Genomic DNA, 27473 nt, shown 5'->3' with positions numbered 1-27473 from the left:
GGCAAAGAAACCGGTCAGAAGCCCATGCATTTGGTATATGCATTTTATCCTTGCAGGAGCTTCGCAGTGACTGCAAAGGTGAGCTTCAGCTGGAGTTCATACACACAGATCTACAAAATGCAACAAGAACGGGCTATCAGAGTGCTAGTTAAAAAGCATATAGCTACCTTGAAATCTGTATGCACAAAACTTAAAAAAAAAGGAAAAAAATGAAACTAAACATGTCTGCAGGAAATTGGATTTTTGTTCAAAGTATTGCAGTTTGAACGTTTTGGAGATATGCTTTTTACAAACAGGGAATCCTACTGGGGTCAGACAGAGCTACTTTAACCTTGTGTAGTCATCTAACTGTTCTGGCCAAGGGGATGTGTCTGTGTGTTTGTGTGCATATATATGCAAAGAGAGGGAGAGAGTATAAATTTAGAATTTTTGATCAAAGGCTTCAATTTCTGGCCACTTTATTAAATGTAGGTAAACATCAAAACATATTTTGTGAAAAAGAAACTTCAACTAATTCACTTTAGACCTGATGAGAAGAATACAAGAGCAAAGAAGTGTAAATCCTTCCCAGGCTCATAAGCTGGGATAATGCTAACAAGCCATAGTCTTTTCCATGTGAGGAATGGCATCAAAAGCCTCCAAGCACAGCTCTGCAGCAGGGCAGCTCGCTGGCACAAATGTGCACACAGAGGTAGGCCAGGAAAATATTTGAATACAACTGAAGTCATTACAACCAGATCTGAGTTTTCCATGTATTTTTCAAGCTGAGAAGGACACTTTTTTTTTTAAACATTATGGTACAAATGTGGGGAGGGAAGAGAGACTCCGGGCTACTTCAGCCAGCATCCAACATACATCCTGTGGAACACCTAGGTTCCCCCTTCCTCCCAGAGGAATTTCCAGGATGAGTCCCTGGAGGTGGAAACGTGGCTCATACAGGTGACACCTACTCCAGCGAGCCCTCGCTGCTCCAAAAAACCCTCCCGGGAGCGCCTCCCGCTCTGAGCCGGCAGCGGCGGGGCCGCGCTCCGCGATCCCGGCGATGCTCCCCGCGGGGCGCTGGGCGGGGCCGGGCCGGGCCGGGCAGGGCAGGGCAGGTGCTGCGCGCCCGCGGACCGGGCGGGCGGGCGGGGCGCGGTGCCGTCCCCGCCCCGCGGCGCTGCCGCCGCCGCCGCCGCGGCCGCCGGGGCGCCCGGCGCAGCCCCGCCGCGCTATAAGTGCGGGCGCGGGGCGCGGCGGCCGCCGAAGATGCGCCGGCAGCCGGGGCTGCGCGGCGCCTGGCCGCGGCCGCCCCGCGCAGGGGAGCGGGAGCAGCAGCAGAAGGAGGAAGAAGAGGAAGGGGGAGACGGCGGTGGCGCGGGGCGGCCGCGGCCATGAGCTGCTCGGACGTGGCCATGCAGCAGCCCGCCCCGGCGGCGTGCGGGGCGCCCCGCTATGCGGCCGCGCCCGCGGCGGGCTGCGCGCAGGTGAGCGGCGGGGAGGGCGGGCAGGGCTGCGCCTGTGGCCGCGGTGCGGAGGACTGGGAGGTGCGGGGGTTTTTTGGGGAGGCCCTCCCTCGGCGGGTGCATGGCGCATCGCTGGCTGCCCTGGGCGGAGACCTCCGCTCCGGCCAGCCAGCGATGCGCTCCGCAGCCCCCGGCCTGATTTGGAGATGCGGGGAGCTGCTGAGGGTGCCCCGGAGCAGCGGAGCCTGGTAAGACCTTTCCTAACACACATTTCCCCTCCAAATTCTTGTATCTGGCGGGTGGGTGTTGGCTTGCTCAGCTGGCGTGGGGCAGGAGGGAAAAGTTATTCCCTTACTCCTGTCCCCCTTCTCTCCGCCGTCGTGCCTCCCTTGCTGGCTCGCCCCGTTGGCCGGCGCGGGGCAGCGCCTTAGCCCGGCACGGCACGGCGCGGTGCGGTCCGCGGGCGGGGAGCCGCGCCGCTCCCCGCGCACCGCTCCGCGCCGCCGCTCACCCCGGCGCTCCTGGAAGATCGTCTGCGGCGAGTTTCCAGCTGAATTTGGTGATCAGATGTATTATTTTTTAATTTTTTTTTTTAAGTGAATCAGGAAATTCTTATCGGGCTGACAGCATTTTTAGACTATGCAGTGCGTGGGTGAAGTGGGACTAATATTGACTTGGCCCTAATGTAGTCATCTGAGAATACATTTTTTGGTTGTTGCTGCATTCCATAAGGTTTTATCATTATTATCCATGAAGATTGTTTTCTCCGTACATGGGAAGTGACCCCAAGTATCAACTTGCCTGGGAGACACGAGTATGGGCTAAAACATTAAAATTCCGATCGTCTGTTGCTGGTTTTTTTCTTTTTTGTTGGGAGACAGAGCCCGTTTGCAAAAATGATACCCCAGTGAACTTATCCAGGTTGCTCATGTTCACTCTAAATGTGAGCCCTGGAAAACTTGTGAGTTCTGCGTCTTGCAGAGTGCCTTTGCTATTATTTCTTCTCTAATCTTGGTCAGAGCTTGCAAAGCTTCTGTCTATGCAGTAATTTTACGTAAGAAGTTTGTGTGTGGATATCTGGAGGTCCAGTCCATAGCCTGTGTGCTTTGGAGGGAAAATGAATAAAAAAAAAGCTAATAGCCTGATTCTGTGACTGAGAGACCTAGAAGTAGAAAACAGCAGTTGAAACTCTGCTGAACTCTGATGTTTAACTCTGAAGTGGTTGTCAATATTTCTCTTCCAGATCTGTAGAACACTTAGTATGGGGAAATCTATTAAATTACCATGTCACGTTCAAGTGCTAGTCCTTTTCATTTTTAAGCATAGGTATGAAATTTCTTCTTCCAAAAGCAGGGCCATGTATCAAATGTTCTAGGGGCACCCTAATGAACACTGAAGTTTCTTGAAATTTTATTTTAAATGAATTGAGTCCTTGGGGGTTATGCTGTTTAAGTAGAGGTAGATAAGAAAGGCAAGAAATGTAGATAGCTTTGATAAGCCAGTACAGGTCTTGAGCTGGCCATATATCACATTTCCACCTAAAAGCTTTCTAAACATGGCTATCCTATGTGTTATGGACAATTTAATTTAATGAATCCTGGTTGCACTGGTTTTCCTGGCACACTTGGAGCTGAAGGGTCTTCACAAGCTACTCGGATACGAGACTGAAAAGCCAAGCTGTTGTTGCTGAAGAAAGTGTTCCACCCTCTACTTCTAACAGCTGCTAACTTTAGAGTGGTTTGTGTATTTTTTCTGAATCCAATGTTTTCTAAATTAAAAAAAAAAAGTAAGCATAGAATGAGCTCCTCAAGCATCAAGATTTATTGTTGGGGTGACAAATGATGTTTTGCAAGTCTCTGTTCCTTCAGAATTGTCCTGTCAGAGATGCTTAATCAACTGGTAGAGAACATAACAGAAAAAGATGAAGAATCTGTTGCCAGGTTTTTGGTTCTTACACATGTGTTCAACATGTAAAACGCTCCTGCACTCTTTGTGAGGATGATGACCGTTTTAAAGAATGTTCCTCTTTGCTGGAATTAAAACTGCAGTTTAAAAATAACAGTGAGGGAAGATGAATTAGTGGGATACCTTAAAAATAAGTCTCTGCATTGGCGATGATAATAAAATGGAGCTCACCCTTAAAATATCCAAGGACTCCACCAAGGCATTTTTCAGTGGTATTGTACTACGCTGGTGTCTTTCAGTTTGTTTTCTGAGAGAGAAGGCTCTTCCATGCTCTGCCGCTATTGGCTTTCATTTTCTTCTCAGGGCAACAAGATGCAAGTGTGTCACTCCAACTAAAGCCTGTGCATCTCCACAGGTATTTGTAGTAAAGCCATCTCAAATGTGTAATTGGTTATGCTTTGCATGTCAGTTTTGTGTGCTTTAAAGAGCAAAGCAGCTCTTCAGCTGTGGAGCTCAACTTCTGGGCTCTGGGATCTCTCTGGAGAGCGAAACTCATCGTGTTTCTTTGGGTCAGCGGCAGTGCCTGCAACAAGATGAAGTGGGTTCAAATGCTTGTCTCCTTTTTAATTTTTGTTTTTAATGGAAAGTCTCAGACTGCTTTTAAATGGTGGACTAGTGTGCACCTGGGTTGTGCAGAAGTGTAGCTTTAGGGGATGGTCCATCGTGCCCTTTTAAAGTTTCCCCACACTGAAGTTATTCCCGCATTTCTGTGTCTGTATTTTTTTTTTTGTGCCCTTAAAATTAGCACGGAATTGATTTTTGCCTTGCACAGAAAGGCATAATTTCTGGAAATGTAGCTTTCACCCATCCTTAGCCAGGAAGGGACTTGCTGGCAAATTAATTTAGATGTGATTTTTTTTTTTTTCTTTTTTAAAGCTCTTAGTGGACTGTAGCCTGAATTCCTCTTGAATGTTAATGGGAGCGGAGGCTTAGCACCTTAGATCTTTGAGATTGCTCAAGTCCAGGGTGTTTGCTGGAGGGAAGTGAGCGAAACACTGTTGTATACATGCTCATATGGTGCCAGAATGAACTGATGGAAATGGGGTGTGGCCCTGATTTTACAGATAAATGGGGATTTCCGTACTCCTTTGCCAAAAGACGGATCGAGCGTGTGCCGGTGTTAGGATACGAATGGGTTTCCATGTCTGGTGGGGAGCTCTGCAGGCGTGAGGCTAAAACCCTGCAGAGTGGCAAAATTAAAATGCTCTTTGCTGTCCCCTTTGCTGAGGGGCTGTGCAGCTGGAATAGTGAGCTTTGGCTTTCCTATGGGTTGGGTGAGGAATGGGTGTAACGGAATTCGGAGAGGCTTCGGGAACGCATAATTGGAGCAGAATCCCATTGTATTCCCGGCACACGGGGATGGCTTGTCCTGTCACGACAAGCTGGGCACAGCAAGCTGAAGGGCTGAGGCTCAGGTAGAACTCACCCAGGCTCACTAACACACCAGCTAAAGACCTTTGGATGGGGAAGTTACAGTAAATGGTAGTTTTGGAATTTCTCCATGGTATGTAGAGGCAAGCCAACATCTAAGCCAAAGCTGTCCTTGCTAAATCAAGTCTTGCATAAGGAGTTGTGATATGCTCAAATCAGACTTTCTGCTGGCAGTGCTGTAGACAGACTTTGTCCAGATAAGGCCTTGTCTTCATTAGCAATTTAGGTCACTAACTCGGCTCTTCCTTCCAAACTGACAGAGTTGCAGACAAGGACAGGTCACATTTGATGCTGTGTCAGCTGGCTGTGGCTAAACCCCAATTCACATACTGCAGCTTGTTTTTTTCAGTGGAATTCTTTGCATAATGTGCCCCCAGCTTTTGAGGATGGGCTTGTTATACTGCTTATGCTGCGTGGCAGCCTGCAGTGTCTAATGGCAGGTAGCAGCAGAACATGGCTTCACATTAAATTTTTGCAGTTCAGATTCTTTCTCAGGGCTATTCCTTTGCTGTTTGCTCTACTAACTTCTCTGGGAGCTATATAACCTGTATAACTCATCTATTCTCACATTCATGTCAAACCTGGGTTAGGTCCTGCCCTATGTGTGAGGTTTTGTTGGTTGATTTTGTTCGGTTCAATCCCATGGGACATCACTGATTAAAAAAATTTGGCTTGCTTTACTCTGTCATGCTTACTGGGGCCAAATTCTATTTGGTCTTCATCTAGCTGCATAAAATTAGACCTTTAAACTTGTAGGGTACATCTCTGTTTACATGTACAGTAAAAGGTGTATAAATGCATTCTTTTTTTACCACTTCCTTCCATCAGCAGAGCATAGCAAGACTTCCACAAATCCAGTGGCTCAGCTAAAAGAAGCTCTCACCTTGCTGGTTTGTGTGGGTGGAAGCTATTTTTTCCTGTTTTTAGGGCAGTGCACATCTTAGCACATCTTTCGGGCCCAGCATTTAGTGCCCTGATTGCTTGGAATTGTCTTCTTCTTTGAATACATTCTGTGTTATCAATAGGAGCCTGCTTTGGCAGACAGCTCCACAAATGGAGGACTGTCTGAGGATTTGCCTCGAGTTTGTTGCTGGAATTCCTTCTCAGAAGCTTATGTCAAATGACAGCCTTTTTCTCAGGGTAGGGTCATATAGTGTTACCTCAGCGTAGTTATTCTTTATTTTTGGTTCCTGTTCTTTTTCTCATAATGGAAAATCTGTAACAGGTGGCCACAGACACACCAGACTTTCATGCTTGGGAGCGTAAAGGACCATATGCTGTATGGTGGCATGTATGGAGATAATAAATTGTAGGAAAAAGGCAACCAGTTTATGTGAAAAGTAAGAGCTGGCCTGAATTTTTCGATTCAAACTTGGCTGAAGTAAAACCTTCTCTGTTCTCAAAGTGTGGTTGTTTTATTTTGTTGTTGTTGTTTTGCTGGCTACTAACTGGTTTCTGCTGGAAGTGAGTTTTTTTCTATTTGCAAAGAGGAATGTTCTGACATTTTTACCAGACACTCTGGGTGAGACCCAGGACCCTTGAAGTCAGTTGGACTTTTGCCACAGGCTTTAATGTGGCCAACATTTCGCTGCATGAGAACCATTTTGCTTGGTTCTGGGTAGGGTCTGTTAGAAAATAACAGGAATATTCAAGGCAAGGATTTTGTGTGAGATTTTGGACGAAATGTTTTCTTGGTCTAAAAGTGCTCAGGAAGACAGGATAATGATTGTTTAGAATAAACTTCCTTTTCAATATTCCCATATCAGCAGTGATATGTTGACCTTCAGTTTCTTTTTGTTGTACAATTTGAAGTGAAGGGTTTAGATTTTCTTTGGAATTGCCTGTTTGTGAATATATGAAATAAAAATAAGGTAATGTTGGTTGAAACTGAAATCAGCCTGGGCTGTACAACTCTGTTTACCCAGAGATTGTGCCGTTTCAGCCATGAATTAGAGTCTGCTATCTAAGGGGTATAGACGCTGAATTTCCCTGTTTTCCACTTAAATTCTGTATTCTGAATTTAAGTTCTGTATCCTGTGTCTTGGCCAAGAGAATATTTTGGGTGTTTGTTTTGTTTTTCAAAGGCTACTTAGTATCAGTCTCTAGTGTAAGGAAGGGAGAGGTGTATTTCATGAATCTATTAAAGGACTGAACATTGACAAGACATAACACTGTGTTTGGTCAGAAAATACTTTGTAAAGATGTAATAGATGCAGTTGGCTGCTAAAATATATGCTAGAACTGTTCAAATGAAAAAGTACAAGTTAAACTGGCCTAGCTGAGGTTAGTGACCATAAACCTACCCTTGTGTTTGTGGGCTTTTTTGTTTTTGTTCCCTCACATCCCATGATTGTGGGACAAATTCATTTAGCAGCTGATGATTTTGCATAGTTTTCCACTCACACAACTGCAGTCAAAAATATGGTGAGGTTTCTGTTAAGGTCAAAACAAAAATTAGGGAATTCATGTGCAAACAGAATATTTTAGGTGAGTTGTGGGGAAAAAACCCTCACATTGTCAAAGAATGTATACAGTGGAAAGGATGCATATACATTGCATACAAGGAGGACTTGTTGAATAAGTTTCTCGCACTGTAGCATCTTACTTAGAGTGTTGCAATTACAGGCTGATAATTTCTTCCTGAAGTGCAAATTAATTAGACCTGTGTCTGATCACGGGCTTGCTGTTTTGAAAAATCTTTTAATTTAGAACTCTCATCCTTTGCAAGTAACTCACTGCAAACCACAACTTTGCACTGTAAATAATCATCCACACACAGGGCCTTGTTCTTGTCCATTAGTCCTACTATATTTTTTTTGTTGCATTAGAAATTTTTTTTTACCTTGAAGAAAGGTCAGATTTGGTGCTTTTGAAAGGAGCAAGTGCTCAGAGCATCTTGTAATGACTGTCCGTGGACTGGAGGGGAGGGAAGAGAGTTGAAATGGAAAACGAATTAGATTCTTAAGCTGTGGAAGGGGGAACATTCCTGCGCAGAGAAGCGACTCTGGAGATAAGTTTTAATTTCCTGAGCTGCAGTCCCTGTATAGGAACATTGGAAGACTTCCTTCCTGATCACCAAGTCAAGCCAGGGGCTGTGTTAGCGGTGTGTGTCTGTCTGTAATTGCGTGCTTGTGTCTGCATTTGCATAACTGCAGCATCAGTGCAAGCACCTGTAGGGACGGGAGTCAGCACTGGACGTGTGCTGCCTCTCTTCAAGGTCTGGCATGTAACAGACCTGTTTGGATTTCTCTAGAGGATCTCTTTCATACTCTATGTCTCTACATAAAAAACAAAGCCCAAGAAAAATCAAAAATGAGAAAAGCATTTTTAAGAGGATCTGAGTTGTGATGCAGCTTCAGGAGTGGTCAAGTGGTCGAGGTGGAAGCATTGCATATTTCCAGTGTATGTGTCTCTTTATATGTGCCATGTTCTTAGAACTGTTTCTGTCTTACTGAGGTCTCAGGGGTCTGTGATTACTCAGGCAAAAACGTGAAGCTCACTTTGAGTGATATCCTAGTAAGCATTTGGGTAACAAATATTAGGAGAACTTTCCTGAGATGTTTGTTTACAGAAGGCACGAAGCACTTCCAGAAAAAGTGTAGGTTACTCCATATTCTGCATTTGCAAAAATATGTTTACAGCCCCAGACCATTTCATTTTAGCAGTTCTAGTTTCTAGTAAAACTGCTTTATTTTGTTGCTTCCCTATTTTTGTTTGTTTTATTTATTTTTGTAAGTGAATCCCAGTGGTTCTCCCATAAGTCTAAGTAATATTGTGCTAAACTGAGCCACAGTATGACTTGCTCTGTGAAGCACAGATTCCCTGGAAATCCAGGTCATTGCCTGATGTCCCCAACTGAAATAAAATTGCGTGTGTCCCTCACTGCAGTTTGTGCAACAGCATCTGAATTAATGGTATCACTGAGTTTCTTTATCAGTTAACCCACTGGAATGTCAGATGTGTTGCTTAAGTTGCTGTGAGCTTTAAGTATAATAGGTTTTAATTCCACTTGTCAATAGCTCTTTCTTACAGTTATTTTTTAAAATAACCATTCATAATTAAGACTTTGCCCCAGAGCATTTATTTTGTACTACAGTGAGAGAATTTGTGTCAGATTATATGATTTTAGAAAGCACTGAATTTAAATGTATTGATGGTACAAAAGGTCAGAAAATTACTTTTGATTATTTCTAAATTGTACAAGTATAGTTATTGTAAAAATGAAACTTTATAGACTGTGCAGTTGTTTAACTTTTTCTATACAACTGCTTTGGAAAAAGGGTAAAAATGCCATAAACTTAAAGAGATTCTGATGGCGCTAGAGTGTTGCCAAGCAAACCATTAAAGATAAGTCAAACTGTAATTCTATAGGAATGCTATGAAATACTTTTGCATATGGACTGTAGTTGTTTTTGGGTTCCTGAAAGTGCTTGTGTGTAAAGTCAGCTGTGGAAATGTCTGGCTAGCTAAAAGCTATGATTCCTGCAGCTTGACTGTTGTGGGGAGAGGTTTTTTCCCTGTGAAAACAGTTGTAAAGTGGAACATCTGAAAAATATGTTCCATGCAAAATGGATCTTCACACACATTTATTTTGACATTTAGGTTTGATTTGAGAGAGAATATTCTGAAATAGCCATTCACAGATGGCTTGTGAGGGTTTTAGTTTTTTATATGCTTCTCTGTGTTTTTGGTTTGGGGTGGATTTTTCTGCATGTGTTTGCGGACTTGTCAATCCCCCTCTTCCCCCAGATCACATGTTTAATTTTTTATGACTTGAATTTTTTTCCCTTTTCCCAAAAGCTGGCATTAAAAAAAAGAGGAAAAAAGGAAAGAAACCCCTTCCACCCTAACCTCAAAACAATAACAAACTACCCCAAACCAACCAAAAAAACAAGCTCTCAAACCCCTGACCAGCCCCCAGTCACCACCCCAAGGTATAACTTCCTGTGATAAAAATTCTGTCGTCAGTGAGTGAAAATTTATTCATTTTGTGCATTTTGATAATACAGTAGAAAATTTTTCAGGAAGCAGGAAACTCCCTCCTTTACAGCTTCAGCAGTAAGTGTGGGGAATCCAGAGGGCCCTGTATGCTCAGCTGGAGGAGTGTGCCCAGAGAAACCTGGTGCTTGCCCAGCTGGATGTGTGAAATGCACATGCTGTCTATCTGGCCACCCTTCCAGGGGGCTGGGCTTGACCTCTGTAGCCTTTATTGATGGAATATCCTCTCCAGGTGGGAATCAGGAGGGAATTGTTAGAGCCTGTCTGCTTTCTTTTGAAAGTATTGAGTGAAAGCTGGTGCTGATAAATTGTGGTTGTGAGGCATGCCTGAGAAGCAGGTCCATCTGTGTGAGAGGAATAGAGACTCTTAAACAAGCACTGGTATTCTCTTCCTTGTGAAATGCCAGTGTCAAGTATCCAGGTAGTCCAAATTTAATTACAAAATGAATAATCAGTTATTCAGTGTATTCAGTTATTTTTTGTTAAAGAAACTATGTGTCGAGCTTCCTCTGAATGTCATCACTGATACATCTCTTGTTTTTGTTTCTAATCCCAGAAGAAGTTAGCTGTGTACAACAAGATGCAGGAGTCTCTGGAAGTGACCCTTCCCAGCAAGCAAGAGGAGGATGAGAAAGAGCAGCCTGCCGAGATGGAGTACCTGAACTCTCGCTGTGTCCTGTTCACTTACTTCCAGGGAGACATTGGTTCAGTGGTGGATGAACACTTCTCGAGAGCTTTGAGCCAAGCCAGTAGCTTCAGTTCAGAGACTGCCTTTTCCAAGAGCAAGGCAGGGCTGAATCCCCTCTGGAGAGGTAAGAGGGGCAGGAACTCGCTCTCTGTGGTGTGGCTTACTCGGGCTGCATTGCAGTATCACACATTGCATTGCCCCTGAAATTCTGCTTCTCTGTGGAAGTGGAAAAATCCCCTTCAAATCTCCAAGAGCTGAGGAGCTTCTTGGGTTGAGTGATCTGAGGTGTTAAAGGGGGAGAGAGCAGCCAAAAGCATGAAAGGAGCAGGCATCTCCAGCTCCTGCCATATCCTGTCTCTGCCAGGGGCTGGAGGGAGGGGGCTGCACAAACGTCTGCTGCAAGGTTGGAGGCTTTTTTTTTTTTTTTAGCTCCAAGTGTGAAACTTGGCCTGTGAGGCAAGTGCAAAGCTGTTTGGGGTGCTGGCCTTGGATGTGAAGGAAACCTATGCAGCCTTCTCGAGTGGCTTTGCCAGGTGATCAGGATTTGTCCACGGCTGCTTGCCAGGAGAGGAGGAGCCAGTACAGGAGGGAATGGGCTGGGGGTCAAGCCCTGGCTCCTGTGGCTGCAGCCACGTGGTGTTTTCCTTTGCAGCTTGCTTGTGGGAGAGGTACAGGTGATGTTATGGCTTGCTGGGTGTAAAATGGGCTTGACATTACTCTGCCTCCAAGCAGGGAGCAGAAATGTGATAGGCTCTGCGAGGCATTTACTCATTGTCCTAACACAATGAGTAACAATGCTGCCCTCTTGTTATGCACATAAATGTTTATATACTTTATATGTACTGGTGTGACAAAGAGCAGATCTTGCCAACGACACTAGGTAGCCCTTACAGACAAGACTTCCAAACTGGAAAAAGCATGGCAAGAAGATGCTGTTTCCATTTTGTTGGATGTGGCAGTCGGGTGTTCCTTAAGATCCCCACAGCTGCATTGTTTCCGATCACATCCTTATGTGGACTGGCAGAGGGGTGCAAACTAAGCAAATGAGTACTGGTGAGCAATGGCCTTACACTGGCTTGATGAGAGAGGTACTGGTGGGATCTGAGCAGGAACAGTGGTGTTCCTAATCAGTGATGTGGAGGTGGGACTGCATTGATGATAGCCACAGATCCTAAAGAGAGATGGGATATTTGGAAACAACTGTGAAGAGAAAAATAGCACAGAAGAGCTTGCTTTCCAGAAGGATGATGACAAATCCAAGGAAGTTTAAGCAAAGGTCAGCACAAGTGGCTGGGGAGCTGGAGGAATTTATGGCTTGATCTGGGACCATTAACGTTAATGCGAAATTTTCCGTTGACTCGACTGAGAGTAGGATTGAACCTATGCTTACTAAAAAGGAGACTGGACCATTTATAAATGGCCCAGACAGGCTATAAATGTTTTAGCAACGGGATCAGGGCAGTCCCCAGAGACCCCATGCCCATAGCAGGCCCTCTTCAGCGAGCTTGGGGATGTTCCGTGGGTGCAGTCGTGTGTCTTCCCTTTGGCCTCAGACATTCCCTGTTGTTTTTCCCTGTCCCCCCTCTGTGGCTTCACAACCATTCCCAGAGGGCTCTGCAGGGGACATGAGTGGCCTGGTGTGAGGGTTCTCCAGCCATGCTGACCCCTGACCCCATGTGCCCCATGCCCTCAGTGGGGAATGGAGATCGGTGTGTCCTGAACATCTTCTGGGAATAAAGTAAGGAGATACGCCCTGTGCCATCCCTGCACCTGCTGCAGGGGCATGAAAATCCCTGGGAGCTGAGTGAGCTGAGGGCATTTGCTGCTCCAGAGAAGAGAAGCTGACAGGAGCTTTATCAGGCCCAAATGGATTTCTGAAATACTCCTGCTTGAAAGCAAGGTGGAAGGACCAGCACTGTCAGCTTGGTCTTCTGGTTTGTGCACAATATCAACGATGCTCAGTTCCAGTACATGAATGTGAGCTTGTGTCCCATTACCTAAAGAAGTTAAATTATTATTAGCTTGTGGTTCTTCCATAAATAATCTTTATGGGTAGTCAGAATTGTGTCAATTTCTTACTCAGAGGTAAATTAGAAAGAAAAATACTTTTTCCAGTAGCGGTTTTGGGAGATACAGGTTTCAGTGGAAAGTGTGTAAGCATGAACCGGCTCCCCAGCTCACTGCTTTTTCTCCTTTATCTGAAAGGAGAGATTAGCAATGTTTTTGAATTATTTTTAATCTTTTGTTTTTCTTTTTTTTTTAAGGTGTTCTGATGAAAATGCAAACTCTTATTTTATTGTTAAGGTGATATTGCAGGGGGTTTTTTGCTTGTTTTGATGAGGGATTTTGCTTATATAAAAAATTGCTCTTTTCAGAACAACAGGTTCTATTTTTTATATCATTTGCATGTTGATCAGGTTAAGCTAGAATTATTTTGAAAACTGATTTTTTCATAAAATACAGTTCTGTATGACAGGCTCAAGTAAAGTGAATATTGAATTTTAGGTGTAGCTTCCTGAAGTCTTTTGCTGGTGCTAATGATACCTTGACACTAATGTTACTTTAATGGTATTTTTATCAACATGTTTTTCCTTGCTGAAAGTGTTGGGTTGTTTTTCTGTTTCACTTTTCTTTCCTCTTGCCTTAAGTGAGAGCTTATGTTGTACTGCAGAAAGCTCCATATGTTGTCTCCTTTCCAGTGTGTGCACTTCTGGCGTGTTTTCAGTGTGTGTTGTGAACATTTGGGTTGGCCACTGTGAGCATTTGCATCAGCCACAACTTCGTGGTCCCTGGGATGTTGCCTTGTCCCTGCCTCCCTGTACTTAGGGTAGGAAATTGTGGTGACTGTAGTATCTTTCTTGGCAGACAGTTTTTGTTAAATGCCTCATGGAAGTGCAGAGATTTTTGAATTTTTATTTTTTCTTTCTTAAAAGCAGCTGTTTCTCCATGTGCCATAGCAGCCAGGTATCCCTGAGCACTCGGGGTGGGTGAAGTTTTTCTGCACGTGTATGTGACATGGACTGAGCCTTTATGTCCAGTTACAGGAGAGAGAGTCTCTTCTCCCAGTGAGAATTGTCACACTCAGTGATGCCAGTGGGGGCTGGTCCATGGCAGTGTCAGGCAGCAGGGAGGGCTTTGTGAAACCTGCACAGGTTTGAAAAATGGAGATGACCAAACATGTTTGCTGTGGCCTGGACCTCCTGCATGACTGGTAAAGCCAAGCTGTTATGCAATCTGGGATGAATTCATGTTGGCAGATTCAGTGGTTTAAAGTGCTTTCTCCTGTTACTAAAGCTGTCCTGCAGATACTTTGTGGTTTTCTGTGCTTTTTTGAAGTGCAGGGCTTTGGATTTAGGGCTTTTCCATGCAGATAACAGCCAGATTTCAAAAACTCGATTACAGAGGTTAATTTTCCAGAATACTGGCAGAGCATTGTCAGGCTATGCTTCTCTGTTAACTAGTGTGGAAAACAACAGAGTGGACATGAAGTTTGCTTTTTTCTTCTGTATCAGCTCTGCTGCCAACAACACAAGCCATACGTACTCTCCATCTCAGTGTAATCCCTTTGTACAAGGAATGGTTTACAAACAAGCAACAATACCAATTTTGGAGGAGTGCTGTGGCTTCTGTAATATGCTTGAAGCTCTCTGTAGTCTTCAGGCATGAATTGCAATAAAAATACCTTGCTAAAAACAACCCAACCTTTTGAAGAAACCCATGGAGTGCAGCTTACCAGATAAGTTTGCAGCCTCTGAAGGATTTTGGCACAAAGCATCTACAGTGTTTGTCCATGGTATGCTTGCAAAGTTTGTTTCCAATATCGGAAGTTAATCAGACTCAAAAACCTGCCTAAATCAAAGCCAACTGATGTGTGGAAAAACTTCTATGATTTTAATAGCTTCTAAAACAGAGACACGAGTGTCCTAGTGATGCAGTCAGAAAACACTTTCAGGTTTTTTACTTTCAAAATATATTTATGTAAGCAAAGTGCAGAGGTAGGAGTGTTTGAAGAATCTGTTCATTCTCAATGGTGTCTTCACCCAAGTCTCATTCCAGCTGCTTATTAAACAAAGCAAAACAAAAGGTGATTTAAAAAAAAAAATCAAGTACTTTTACAAAAGTTATGAGGAACAGAGGATTCCTCGCCTCATCAAATACTAAACTTCCCTGGCTTTATTTCTCCATAGGCTATTTTTATGACTGTTCTTTCATCAGAGGTGAAGTTCTGTATTTTTATGTTTCCATCTTTGACCAAAAAAAAAAAAAGTCCTGTTGGAGCTGAGAAATATTGCATGAAGCAGTACTTTCTAGCATGAGCTGGCAAGAGGATTGTGAGAATGGAGAAGCCAAGACTTTGCTACACATCAAAAACACTAAGTGCTCCTTCAAAAGAGGAATTTTTAGAATGTGATTTCATAATGTAGAGATATTGGAATCCATTTAAATATAATCTGAGCCCTAGCTGTAAGAAGCAGCAAGTCTTTTAGTTCTGACAAAAACCTTTTTGAGTTACATAGATAGTTCTGCATGTATGATCCTATTGAGTAGAGGGCATCATAATATATTCTGTGAAGGAGTAACATAAGCTGTGTTAGATATGACCTTTATCCCATCAAAGTATGCAATTAGTTTGAGAAAATCAGGTATTCTTTTAGCCAAATGTTTCCTGTTCTGCAGTGTGAGCTGGTTGTCTTTCCTCTGAAGCATTTGCAGCCACAACAGCTGCCTTTCTAAATGATGTGCTCTAGTCTGAGCAGGAGTTAGCATCTGCTCACAATTTCTGTATCAAGATCCTGACAGGGCTCTGACTCTACAACCTGAAGAAGAAAAATCTTCTTGTGGGGGGATCTTATGTGTGTAGAAATCTGATGGGAGGGAATGAAGATGGGGGAGGCAGGCTCCCTTCAGCAATGCTTGCTGACAGAACAGGAGGCACTAGGCCGAGATTAGAAAACAGGAAATTCCTTCTGAATACAAGAAAACTTTTTGTTTTGTTGGATTTTTTAGATTGCTTGTTGCTTTTGGGGATTTTTTTTTCAAAGGCTGCATAGTCTGGAGCTCACTCAAAATCTGACTGGACGTGGTCCTGGACAACTGCTCCAGGTGACCCCACTTGAACAGGGGAATTGGACTAGACAACCTTCCTCCCTCAAATGTCCCGTGATTCTGTATTTACTGACGAAGCTTGAGTTCAGCGTTGCAAACTTCAGAGAGCAGCAAATCACTGTGGGGTTTTTGTCCTGGAATGCGTTGTTCGCCTTCAGTCACACTTCACTTTTTTCCTCCCCACCAGAAAGCTCAACAATTTCAAGCCAAAGGAGCGGCTTCCCAACCTCGTTCTGGACCAGCTCTTACCAGCCTCCTCCTCCACCCTGCTTAAGCGGAGTGCACCCCGATTTCCCCGTGACTGCACCAGGCACCTTCCCAACACCAGATCCCAGCAGCTGGCCGGGACACGGCCTCCACCAGACTGCCCCAGCTCCTCCCCCCGCCGCCTCCGAGTCCTGGCACTACCCCTTAGCGTCTCAGGTGAGCCCCTCGTACGCACACATGCACGATGTGTACGTGCACCGCCACCACCCTCACCCCCACGTGCACCACCACCACCACCACCATCCCCACGCCGGCTCGCACCGCGACCCGCGCTACGGCTCGCTGCTGGTGCCCTCGGTGCGCGCCGCCAGGATTCCCTCTGCCCAGTGCGACGGGACGAAGGCCGAGCCCGCGGCCACCGCCGGCGCTACCTCAGCCTGGGCTGGAGCCTTCCACGGAACAGTGGACATCGTGCCGAGCTTTGGCTTTGATACAGGTAAGATGGTTTTGTTGTTGTCGTTGTCGTCTGCGACTTGTTTTAGCAGAAGCGTGAACTGATTCCCACAAATATAGGCATCCCTCCTGTAATTGTTGTCAGGGAAGCTCTTCCTGACTTCTGCTGAGAGACCTTTATCTGCCTCGGTCCCATTCAAGCCAGATGACACAATCTGCATTTTTTGTTTCTTTTTATTTAAATATTGTGGGAAAATATTAATTATGCTTCCATGGGGAAGTTCGCGGCTTGTTCAGCTAGTTCATATGTGCATCCACTAATATTTAGTGCCAATAAACTATTAACTTGCAGTATATGAGGACTGCATCTTGAGGTGGAATGGCACAGCATTTCCTTCCTGTGTAGTATCTAGGTGTCCCGTGGAGAATACAGGTGCTGATTGAGCTGTGCTTGCCATCAAATGAAATATCTTTCTATAGGGCATAGGCAGAGGTATGCGAGTTAAATTAATTTTACTGCAGGGTCTGTAGGCTGAACTGCAGACCGTGAACTCCATCTGTGTCTGTGAGCTTTGAGTGGCAGTCTCTTGTCTCAGTATCAGAAGCAGTCTGGCAGCCCTCAGGGTTTGCAGTTTCTTGCTGTCAGGTGACAGACAGTTCCCAGTGCGGCCATCCTGGAGCTCATGGGCCCCACTGAGGGCTCCTTTTTGGTTTGATGTTTATCTCACCAGCAGCAATCCTTGCAGATTAGTACTTTTTAAAGACAGTATGTTATCTGATTAAGGAAACACTAGGTTTGTATCTTTATTCCCTTTTCCTCAAAGTATCTGTCTCCATTTTTGATAGTGCTCTCTGACTGGTTCAATGTGTGAGAACCACTTCTTTGTCTTGATTAGTGGGCAGGGGAGCAAAGAATTGATGGGGGAAAAAAGGCTGTTTCTTAAAGATGAAATACTATGAACCTAATTAAAATTTGTCTCCTCCCTTTAAAGCAACTGGGAACCAGTAATCTCCTCTAAATACTATGCCATTTGCTGTCTTGATGGCAATAAAACTAAGAAAAAGCTTATCAGGATTCTTAACAGTGGACAATTTATATATAAATCACATTTCTAGCTAAACCAGCGAATCAAGAATAATTATATTTTATGCTTTTGGGTACAAAATGATAAACTAACCAGACTGGGATCTTGAGATTTTTTTCCTTTGTAACAAACCCCATAAGGGGAGTGAGCTGCCTTCTCTGAAGCATGAGCAGACTGTCACTGCCACTGGTGTAAGGGACAAGCCCCCCTGGACCCAGCCCCACCTGCAGAGCCCTGGTGTTTGGTTTAACCTTTTGGGGGTGGAACAGAGAACTGTGTAAGGAATTAGTCAGGAGAAACCACTGCCTGGCTTAGGTACAAGTCCAGCCTAGACTGTGAGGTCTTTCTCTTTAAGAGCAAGTACCTCAAAAAGGACTGGGTCCTAGCACTGCCTTAGAGAACAAACACACCTTTGGCTTGGTGCTGGCTGCTCCTCGTGAAAATCCCTGTGGATGGGTACAGTTGGGTGCTAATTTTGTCAGGATCCTGATTTGTCAGTGCCTTGTATGTCACTTGGTTGCTCAGCGTGGGAGACAGTGGAAAAGATCTGAACTGTTCACTTCTGACCTATGCCTGATTGTGTGGGTTTCAGTCTATAAGTTCCTGTGGGGAAAAAGAAAGAGGTGAAACGTGTGACTGGTTTGAAGAAGCACAGGATCTCAGCAGACCAATGGCTCACTAGTTTGAGACTGTTGAAAAGGGTCACACACTGAAACATAACAGCAAAACCCTACTAGGCAGCCCTAGGTTTGGAAACAAGGGTGCAAGCAATGAAACACAGCAGGTGGTGGAAACCTATGACATTACAATTATTTGCTCTCTTGCCCTGCACACTCCTGTGCTTTCAAAGCAGAGACTTGCTGGGAAGGGCAGAAAGGCTGAGCTCCCTTTTCAGCCTTGCCTGCAGCTTGTGCAGTTGAGACACATGCTTTGGTTACAGGCACTCCAGGCATGGAGAGAAGAGGGACCCTTAATTGCCTCAGGGTTTTGTGTGCACATCCAGCAGAATCATCCCAGGGAAAGTGTGGGGAGAGGAGAGGGTTGCTGGAGTACCACATGGAGTCACATCCAGCACCTGCTTCATGTGCACTTCAGGGAAAGCAGATTATACTGGATAAATCTCCACATCACACAGCATTTCATTGCATTTAACTCCAATGTCAAAGAGAGATCCAATATCTCAAGAGAGAGGCTACAAACTCAAGAGCCTGGAAGAGTGAACTGGCTTTTAGTGACATAAAGTGCTTTCTCCAGAGTGAGATAAGGGCATAGTGGCAAGAATATGTCAGTTCTGAAAGTGTTGGCTCATATATCCCTGGAGAAATAACCTGTGGAGCTGTCAATATATCAGATTCCATGAGCTTCAGGCGATTTATGTTAAAAAAGTTCATTTGGTCTATACCTGGACATTGCCTTTTGGAGTCCTTCACTTACAAACTGATTCTCCCTCTTCTTACCGTGGGCCACATTTCTTTCTTGTGCTACTGTCACATGGATTATAGGAACATCTGCAAAATTCCTCATGCTGAATTATGTGGAATGGTAGTGTTGGGATCAGGGCAGGCTGGCTGTAATCTTACCCTCTCCCAGCTACATTGTTGCATCTCTGCCATGCCACGCCAAATAATCGATCCTCAAGAATGGATGATGCTGAATCACTTCAGAGGTTAAGAGGAGGTTCCCACTGCATGCCCGGTGTAGTTTGGGAATTTATGGTTCAGAACACATTGTGTGGGACAGCAGCACAGCACCCTTCACAGAGCTGACAAACTATTGATCTGTCTGGCACATCTGTTTGAGCTTACATGGTCCTGTTTTAGGGGATGAAGGAGGATTTAGCTACCTGATTGCCGTTAAATGTGGCTTAATCCTCACGTTGTAGGCTGCAAATTAACCCTTTTAGAAGCTTCTGTATCAGTCCAAGTGCAATTAAAGAAAGTGCTGGTCTGTGTCAAGAGCTGTTAATACCTGCTAGGTTTGTGTCTGCTGGTATGTAGTGTCTTTCCAAAGTGCACCAGCTACAATGTTCAATGGAAGAGTACATTTCATGTCAAGCATTGATATAAACATGTTGGAATAAGCACACATTGTTTGGATTTAGGGCTCAGTTCCTTGCCCTGCTGATGTCCAGCAAAGCAAGGTTGGGCTGTCACCAGCTTTGCCTGCAACTCAGAGCTGTATTTTTTATCCAGTGTCACCACTAAAGCTTCCTGCTTGTGCTTAAGCCACATCCAGCGCTTAAGATCAGGGGCTGGGGAGGGGAATTTCTGTCTCTGTGTTGCTGGTGGTTGTAGCCATCAGTGCTTCCCTCGGGAGCAGGGTGGGAGGGGTCCTGCACCCCAAGCCCTTCAGGTGAGCGTGGGGTTTGGCTGTGCTGCAGGCAGCCCATGGGGAGGAGAGCAGAGCAAGCTGCCTTGCCACTGCAGAGCCTAGGAGGATATCCTGTCCTGCTGTGGGACAGATGTGCTGGAGGGGGCTTCCTGCAGCCCCAGCACACTAAAAGCAAAGCAGGACTTTGGCATGAGTGATGGCTGTAAATCTATTAAAATTGAGGTGTGCGTTCTTCATCCTGTAAAGTTATGCACATTGTGATGAACAACTTCAAATTTGGGTGAATTAATCAGCATCCTTTAGTCCTGGTTTACTGTGGAAAATCCCCTTTTGGAAATGCCTCTATGTCAGTGTGATACATTGAATTTGGAGTTTGAGGGGCCAATCCAATCCTTTCTGTACATTTGTCTCTGTTCACACCCATCCCACAAGTTTGTCACAACTCATTAAATTTGCCTAGATGTTCCCACAGAACCTGCATAATGTTTGTGTGGCAATTAGCTCTAATGTTGGTGGCCCAGGGAAGGGGGATTTGCTGGAGTGGCAGTGCAGGTGAGGATTCCTTGCTAAAAGAAAAGCACTGCAGGTGGAAGCTCTGGGTGAGTAGCCAGATTTGGATTCTGTGTTAGGACTGTAAATGGCCTTGCCTTGAAGGAGATAGGAATATAATGAGGAGAAGGCATGGAAAGTGTTCCACATTCAGTTTGGTAAATAGGACAGCTTTGGTTTTTTGGATTGTTTTCTCTTGCTGTTTAGAGTGTGTAGCTATACCTGAAACCTCCATGTTACAGTTGTTTGTGCCTTGCAAAGGCACCTGCCTAGGCAGGTGCCTGTTCAGCTAGTTATTCCCTTTCTACCACTTGCTGCTGTCAGGTGGAAGATCTCTTAAACATTTTAATGTGTGTCATTTTTTTAAGCTGCTAGGAGCCACATAACCTGTTTCTCTTCTTACAGGCTTCCATGGCCTCTGGTGTCCTTTAGTGGTCCACTGGTGAACTTAAATGGCTTCTTTATGCTCTGAAAGTTTTCTGCTGTCTGACTTTTTTGGGGGTTCATCTTTGTCTAAACAAATTGTAAGCACCAAGGGAAAAATAGCCCCAAATTGTCATCACTAGCTTTGAGGGAGCTTTGAAGGGTGCAGCAGTTCATTATGTCTGTCTGTGTATGATGCTGCCAGGGAAACAAATAGCTCTTAAGCAACAAGGAGACATCTTCATTGAATAAAGAGCCTCTGAACATGTTTTTATAGGCATGCTCTAGCTGAGGGATATCCCAGTTTTTCCAATCTGCAGAAACAGGTACAAGTGCATGTGAAATGGAGCAGAAAGCACTAAACAAGGTTTGGTGCAGCACACCCCTGGGCTCTGCTTTCCCTTTCTCTTCACTGCTGGACACACAAGTGTTTGTACCCTGCTTGGGAGTCCTCACAAGGATAGAGCCATATGCTCTCATCTTTTATGTGAGTGCTAATTGCTTTGCAGCTCAGCTCTGAAATGTTGATCGTCATTAAATATTTAACTGCTTATAATCTTAAAGCAAGGAGGTAGTTGCCAGATCTGAACCCTCCATGCCTGCGTGTAAGTTTTCTGAAAACTTATGGGTCGTCCTTCATATTCACTGTGTGATTGGATTTGGAAATGAGATCCATGCCTAGCACATGGTTAAACATCAAATGAACACGGAGCTCTGGTGGTTACAACATCACAGAGGTCTGGAGCTGCACCTATTTACATTAGTGGTGAAATTAACCCTCAATTCGTAGCAAGTCAGGTGCCTTGGTACATTGCAGAGCAGGAATGATGACTTGTAGTGGGAAATGTACCTTCGTTTCATGGAATGTGATTTACTTGCCTCAAAACATCAAAGGGCAGGTTTTAAATCATTGAGACTTGAGTGCCTCACTGCCTCTAAAAATATGTGCCTGTATCTCTGTCCTTTACTTTCCCTATAAATGAGCAAGAATATATCTTTTGAGAAATTTAATCTGCACCTGCCCTTCTATTGTCTGGATTTGTGGTTTATGCCCTGTTAGGTGTGAATAGAGAGATTGGATCCCTCTGGAGCAGCGAAATCCCAGATTATAATGCAGGTTCCAAGTCTATAATGCTAGAGCCACAACATAGCACCACATTTATTAGATAGTCCTCACTTTTTTACAAAGGAAAATGTTAGAGGAGCTCATAACAAATGCAAGCTGAAAACCATTAATTTTTCCCATGTGGAAGCACTAGCCATTCTTGGCTGGAAATCTTGCACTCTGTAGGTGAAATTATTTGGGATTTTTTGCCTGCTGCAGGAACATTTCCCCTTTCTCCTCTGAGAGGTGAAATGCCACAGAAGCTGTGAAATCCTGAAGTGTCTCAGGCCTTTTCTGGAGGAGATGGTGTCTGTGGCTGGACCCTGCCTGGAAGTATTGCTCTGCTGCCTACTGGATAATTGATGCAGACCTTTATGGAAGGATTTTTCACTCCATGCCATGTTCCACATGAGCTCAAGCCAAGGAAGCGCATGCAGGAATTTTATCACCATTTCTGAAATGCTTGAGCCAGAATCAAACTTCAATATGGTTTAATTTTACCCCTCATAAAATAAAAGTTTTAGAGCAGTAACACTGTTGCTAACAAATCCTTTAAACTGTTAAATTGTCCTTTTTTTTCTTTTTTAATATTTTTTTTAATTCAAAACTTGTTTTTCATTACTTCACTTGCTTGGGGAAGGGGAATAAGAAGCCATCTGATTTATTAATTAATATTTATTAATATTAATTATTTTCCTTTTTTTTTCTGACATGTAGGTCTACAGCATCAGGACAAGAGCAAGGAAACTGCTTGGTTCTGAGGTGCAGAGAAATTAAGACCAGCTAGAGCTGGAGTCAGCGGAGCTGGGTGGGTGATACAGCAGTGGTTGACTCCTTCTGCGTGGAGCAAAGGACACACATGAAGATGAAGAGCCAGCTATTCTGGTTTTGCTATTGAGCCTTTTATTTGTAAGGCCGTTTATGGGTCCCACAGTGTTGGAAAAAAAACCAGAAACCTAACTTTCCTTTCTTTCCTCATCTGAGCCTGCTGCAGCTGGGCAACCTAACTCCTTTCTGCTCCTTTAACAGTGTTTTGTTTTGTTCAGCTTGATATTTTTATGAACAGTCTCAATAGTCAGGAAAAAGACTCTCCCTTGACTACAGTGCGCCTTCTTTCAGGAATACAGTATTTTGTAGCTCTTTGTGCATCTATTTTTGTAGAAATACAGAAAGTTTGGGTAAGGATTGATGGGCTATTTTAGGATGACATATTTTTTTAAAAAAAATTGTAAAATTGTTAAGTTCTGTTTAAAGAACTTGCTCTCAGAGAAGCACTGGCAAAAATGTATAAAATGCTATTTTTAGATGTCTGTGATGTGTTTGTGCATTTGGGATTTTTTTGTTACCTCAGATGTCTATCTTTCTTTTCTTTTTAAAGAGCTAAACTCCTTTGTTTCCACATTACTAGATTCTGATGATTTTGTCCTTTTGTTCTAGCTTAAGCAAGTATAATTCGCACCTGAAGTTTCAGCCAAATATTTTTTTCCTGGTGTTAGATTGTAGTAGAAGTGTTTTTGTTTTTCTTGCTTCTGAAGGTGGCTTTGTGCTGTGCTGACTGTCAGAAGCTTGCAAACACCTTTAGCATAGAGCAAAGCTTGAGGTTACAGCAACTGCATTTCCCACTCATCCATTCTTTCAAAATGGACCAAATACTCTTAAATCAGACACGAATATGGGCCTCATCTATGATCCATTGAAGCTGTTGAACACAGTTCCCTGTGGGTTATGGTGCTCATAAATACCAGTAAAATCTTACAGGCAGGACTTTCAGCTAAGCCATTTCGAGGTGGTAATATTCAGGGAAAATTAACAACAAAAAAAAATAAATCCAGGTTTATAAAAATGTGTGGCTTGTGGAAACAAAAGGTTTTCAAGTGGCCTGAGCAGCTCAAGGAGAGCAGAAGAAGTAATGTTGAATTCAGGGCTGGGCTAAGCCCTGGGGCTCGCGGGACCCCAGCTGCAGCGCTGCATTTCGTAACCAGCCAGGCCTGCATGCACTGGGGCCTGGCAACAGCAGCGTGGCCACGTGGAGCCACAGCCCCTGTGCTTGGGAACCCCCCTGGCCTGGGCTCTGACTTGGCAATAAAGGCTTTGGTTGGAGCCAAGGTGGGCACCATCAAATCCTCAGCGAGGGCGGCCAGGCCGGAGCTGGGTCGATCTCTGTGCCCAGCCTTGGGGAGTCAGCGAGGGCCACCGTGGCTAAGGTGGGACTGAGGGGAGCCCACGGTCAGGACCTGGGTTGCTGGGTCCTGGCTATTGCTTGGAGATGTTCCCTTTCTGCTCTGTGCACCCAGGGTCCCTCTGTAGTATTTCCTAAGGCTGTTACAAAGCATTGTATTTCTGTCACCGCTGCTCTCAGACATCCCTGTTTGAAAGACACGCTGGCCAAGTGGAAAAACCAAGATACAAACACATGGCTGAGATAAGAAGGAGTTTAATTTTAAGGCACTGAGCATTGTAAATGTAGTTTTGTCAGGTGGAAACCACATGGATCTGTGTGTGAAAGGGGAGGGGGGCGTTGGGAAGTGCCTGCCACTCCGAGGTTCCCTGCACTGCTGCTTCCCTCCAGGCTGTTTGAACTTGATCCTGTGAGGTGTTGAGCATTCTCCCTTGTCAAGGGAGGGGGCTTGACATGCTGGCAATGGAGGCATTAGGATTATATCACAATTTGGCAAGACCCTTAAGTCTCTGGCTTGCTGATTTGAAGTTTGAGATGGTGTATAAATGCTGAATGGACTATGCTTAAATATTGCTTTAAAGTAATAAAGTTGTAGTCTCTGTGTTGGGATGATGAATTAAATGTGGTGGGGTTTTTTTCCTCATCTTTGTAGTCCATCAGTATTTCCTTCTCTCAATAAATTTCACTCTTATGACAGTTCTCTATATTATTGCTGCTCTGGTGGAGCTAGCTCCTCAATTTGTCAATAAATTCATAATGCAGTGGGAAAACTGTATGGGAGGGAATGGAGTGCCAGCTGCCACAGGTCACTTTCTTATCAGGACAGTACAGTTCAGGAAATATCTCAAGAAAAAGAGTTCTGGCTTAGGAATGTTGATAGTATTTGAAATACTGGGAGGAAAAAAAAATCTTAAGCTTTTTTTTTTTTCTTTTCATTTTTTTTCCCCTTGGACTTGGCAAAATTGGAAATTAAAGTGATAGGTGTGTCCTCTTTGAACTTTAAGGATGGAGAGTTTGGGTGGCAGGGGAAGAAAAAAGACAGCATTTCTTTTTGAGGTGTTTGACTTCCTGAAATAGTTTAAAGCCTAACAAGAGCAGTCTGCTCACTGCCTTCCCCTTCACAAGCTCATAGTATGGGGGACCTCCTCTGGTTCCCTATAGATGTCAGAGCAAAACAGGACAGGAACAAAACAGGCCCACAGTTTACACTGGAATTTCTTTCTGGATTGTATCTCTAGTTGGTTGGGGGGATGAAGAAGTGGGGAAGCTGTTGCCTCTTCACCTCCAGGACTGCTGTTCTGCACAGAGTTTCTGCTGCTGAACCTGGGACTGAGCTGGTGGAACTTCTGCAAGCTCTGGGTGACAAGTGCCAATGAAAACCTGCTGTTGTCTGTAGCCATTCATGCACCAATCTGTCAACTTCAAAAGTGAAATAAATTCTTCTTTTCCCCTCAGTCACTAAATGTCCCCTGTGCTAACAAGTGAGAAAGGAAAAGCCTAAGTGTGAAGCAGTAGCCTGACTTCTACAAATCGAGGGATGGAAAAGGAAAAAAAAAACAAACCTACCCTTCCTTGTGACAAACTTTTCAGTTAAATTCAGCAGATTTCCTTCTCTCCCTCTTTCCCATACACGCACTCTTACACACACGCACAGAAGTGCTTATGAGAAGCAGATGCTGCCATGGTTTTGCTCTTGGAAGAGGAGAGGAGCACTCGCCTGCAGTGGTGGGGAATCCATGGCAGCCAGAAGGAGCAGAAAGGTTGAGTCTGCTCGTGTTTCTGCAGATAGGAAAAAAAATGCTCTTGAAATCAGGTCACAGATAAGTTGTGTGTCTTAATGCATTACTAAAGGAGTTGTTTCATTCTTTTTATGTGTGGTGTGTTCTGATGCTGTCCCAAGAAAGTGGATGATTCATTTTGAGAGGGCTTATAAAACATCTTGTACTCTGTCACTGTTTCTGGGAGAACATAGGGAAATTATTGTTTTATTTCAAGAAACTCAAAATACTGACCTCCTTAAAGTTGTCCAGGATTTTATTTTATTCCTGTTAATGTTGAGAAATCTGACATCAATTTTTGTGTCTTCATTTGAAGACTGGAAGGGTTGAAGTTGTGCACCAGTTTTTCAGAGGCAGATGCCAGTTTTTTCCAATGGCCCATTTCCATCCCAACAAGAAGATGGAATAATGCAGCCGCTGACTGCCCAGGAGATTGGATTTCTGGAATTTCTGGAGAGCTGAATAAGCTACACTTGGCAACAGTAAAATGGACTCTGTTCTGATTCCTTCCCTCACCAGACACACCAGTTCAGGTGGTCCTCAGTGAATGACAGCTTTGTCTCAATCATCCACACCTGCATCAAAACGCTTCTGAGAACAGATCTCTCATCACAGCATTCAGACAGGGAAGGGAATGTCACATTTCCTCCAACCTGCCCTTAGGATTGCCTTGCCTCACCCAGCCTTTCTGCTTCCAGGCTGTTACACAGGTCTTGCTGTCCCTCTCCCACAATTCTTCATGTGTATGGATATATTTTTATGCAGATATATTTATACACATGCACAGGTGTAGCTGTACCTGTTCCTTCCATTCCACTCCCGTGCCTCAAATGCATGTCCTTTGGAAATGAAGTGAATGACTTCATCAAATCTCATATGAGATGGAAAATGTAGGCATTTTATTGCATTCTCTGTTAACTCAGGAGTGAATTTTTCCCTACTTGTTAAAAAACACGAACACAACAAAAACACATTAAGAAAAACCTTTCAACTCACAGGATTTGTATCTATAAAGATGATAATGAAATCAGCAGTTATGTAGAGAGGTGCAATATATTGTGTTTCAGCAGACAAGCCTATCTCTAAATATCATTATTTTAATTAATTTCAGGTACAAGCTTTTGCTCCATATCAATGGACCAGCACCATATATATTTCCTTATAAACAATTTAGAAATACATATATTTTTCAAGTGGAATTCTTGGTTTTATTATGTCAGCCTTTGAGCTTCTGAAGGGTATTTGGATGATAAATATTGTTTGCGTGTGGGTTTTTAAAAAAAGTTGATGCATGTTGTTTGGAACTAAAATCTCATGTAAAGAGGGAAAGTATTTAAAAATAAATACTGCTTTTACATATTAGCCCTATGGGCACAATCTGAGAGTTGTGGTGCAGGAAGATGCCCCTCTAAAAAATGAGGTTCTCTTGCCTGAGCGAGTTCAAAATCCAGGAGAGGCAGGAGGGGTCTTGGAAAGGTTGAGCTGGTGGAGCTGAGAGCAGAGATGATCCTCTCCAGAACTGTGTGTACATGGTTGGGCAGTCACTGCTCAATACATTAAATTTAGGCTGTGTTAGCAGGTTTATACTTACGGGGTGAACTGGGGAACTGTAGATGTCCCTGGAAAGCCGTATTTTAGCCCCTTTAGCCATGTTTTAGCTGCCCTTGGTCTGCTCAGTGCCTGTGACCCTCTCCCAGTTCTTGCTCTGCAGTCTCCATGCCACCCTAGTG

The 27473-nt window shown here is 44.1% G+C and overlaps 1 protein-coding gene across 4 annotated transcripts; it reads left to right on the top strand.

Annotated features, from left to right (window-relative positions):
- Positions 1–1201: 1201 nt before the first annotated feature.
- On the top strand, positions 1202–24664 carry VGLL3 (vestigial like family member 3). Of its 4 annotated transcripts, none has more exons than XM_064410966.1 (4): positions 1202–1466; positions 10399–10651; positions 15821–16336; positions 22504–24664. In XM_064410966.1, exons 1-4 carry the CDS (start codon positions 1374–1376, stop codon positions 22545–22547), a joined length of 906 nt encoding a protein of 301 aa, XP_064267036.1. In that variant the 5' UTR covers positions 1202–1373; the 3' UTR covers positions 22548–24664. The 4 variants fall into 4 exon arrangements, with proteins under 4 accessions (XP_064267036.1, XP_064267035.1, XP_064267037.1 ...); XM_064410965.1 differs by having other exon boundaries at positions 1207–1466; positions 10396–10651; XM_064410967.1 differs by lacking the exon at positions 1202–1466 and adding an exon at positions 1555–1693 and having other exon boundaries at positions 10396–10651.
- Positions 24665–27473: the final 2809 nt, after the last annotated feature.

This window comes from Passer domesticus, chromosome 2 (genome assembly GCF_036417665.1).
Source record: "Passer domesticus isolate bPasDom1 chromosome 2, bPasDom1.hap1, whole genome shotgun sequence".
NCBI classification, from domain to species: Eukaryota; Metazoa; Chordata; class Aves; order Passeriformes; family Passeridae; genus Passer; species Passer domesticus.
Note: the sequence above shows the minus strand (reverse complement) of the source record. Positions and strands in the feature narration are given on the sequence as shown.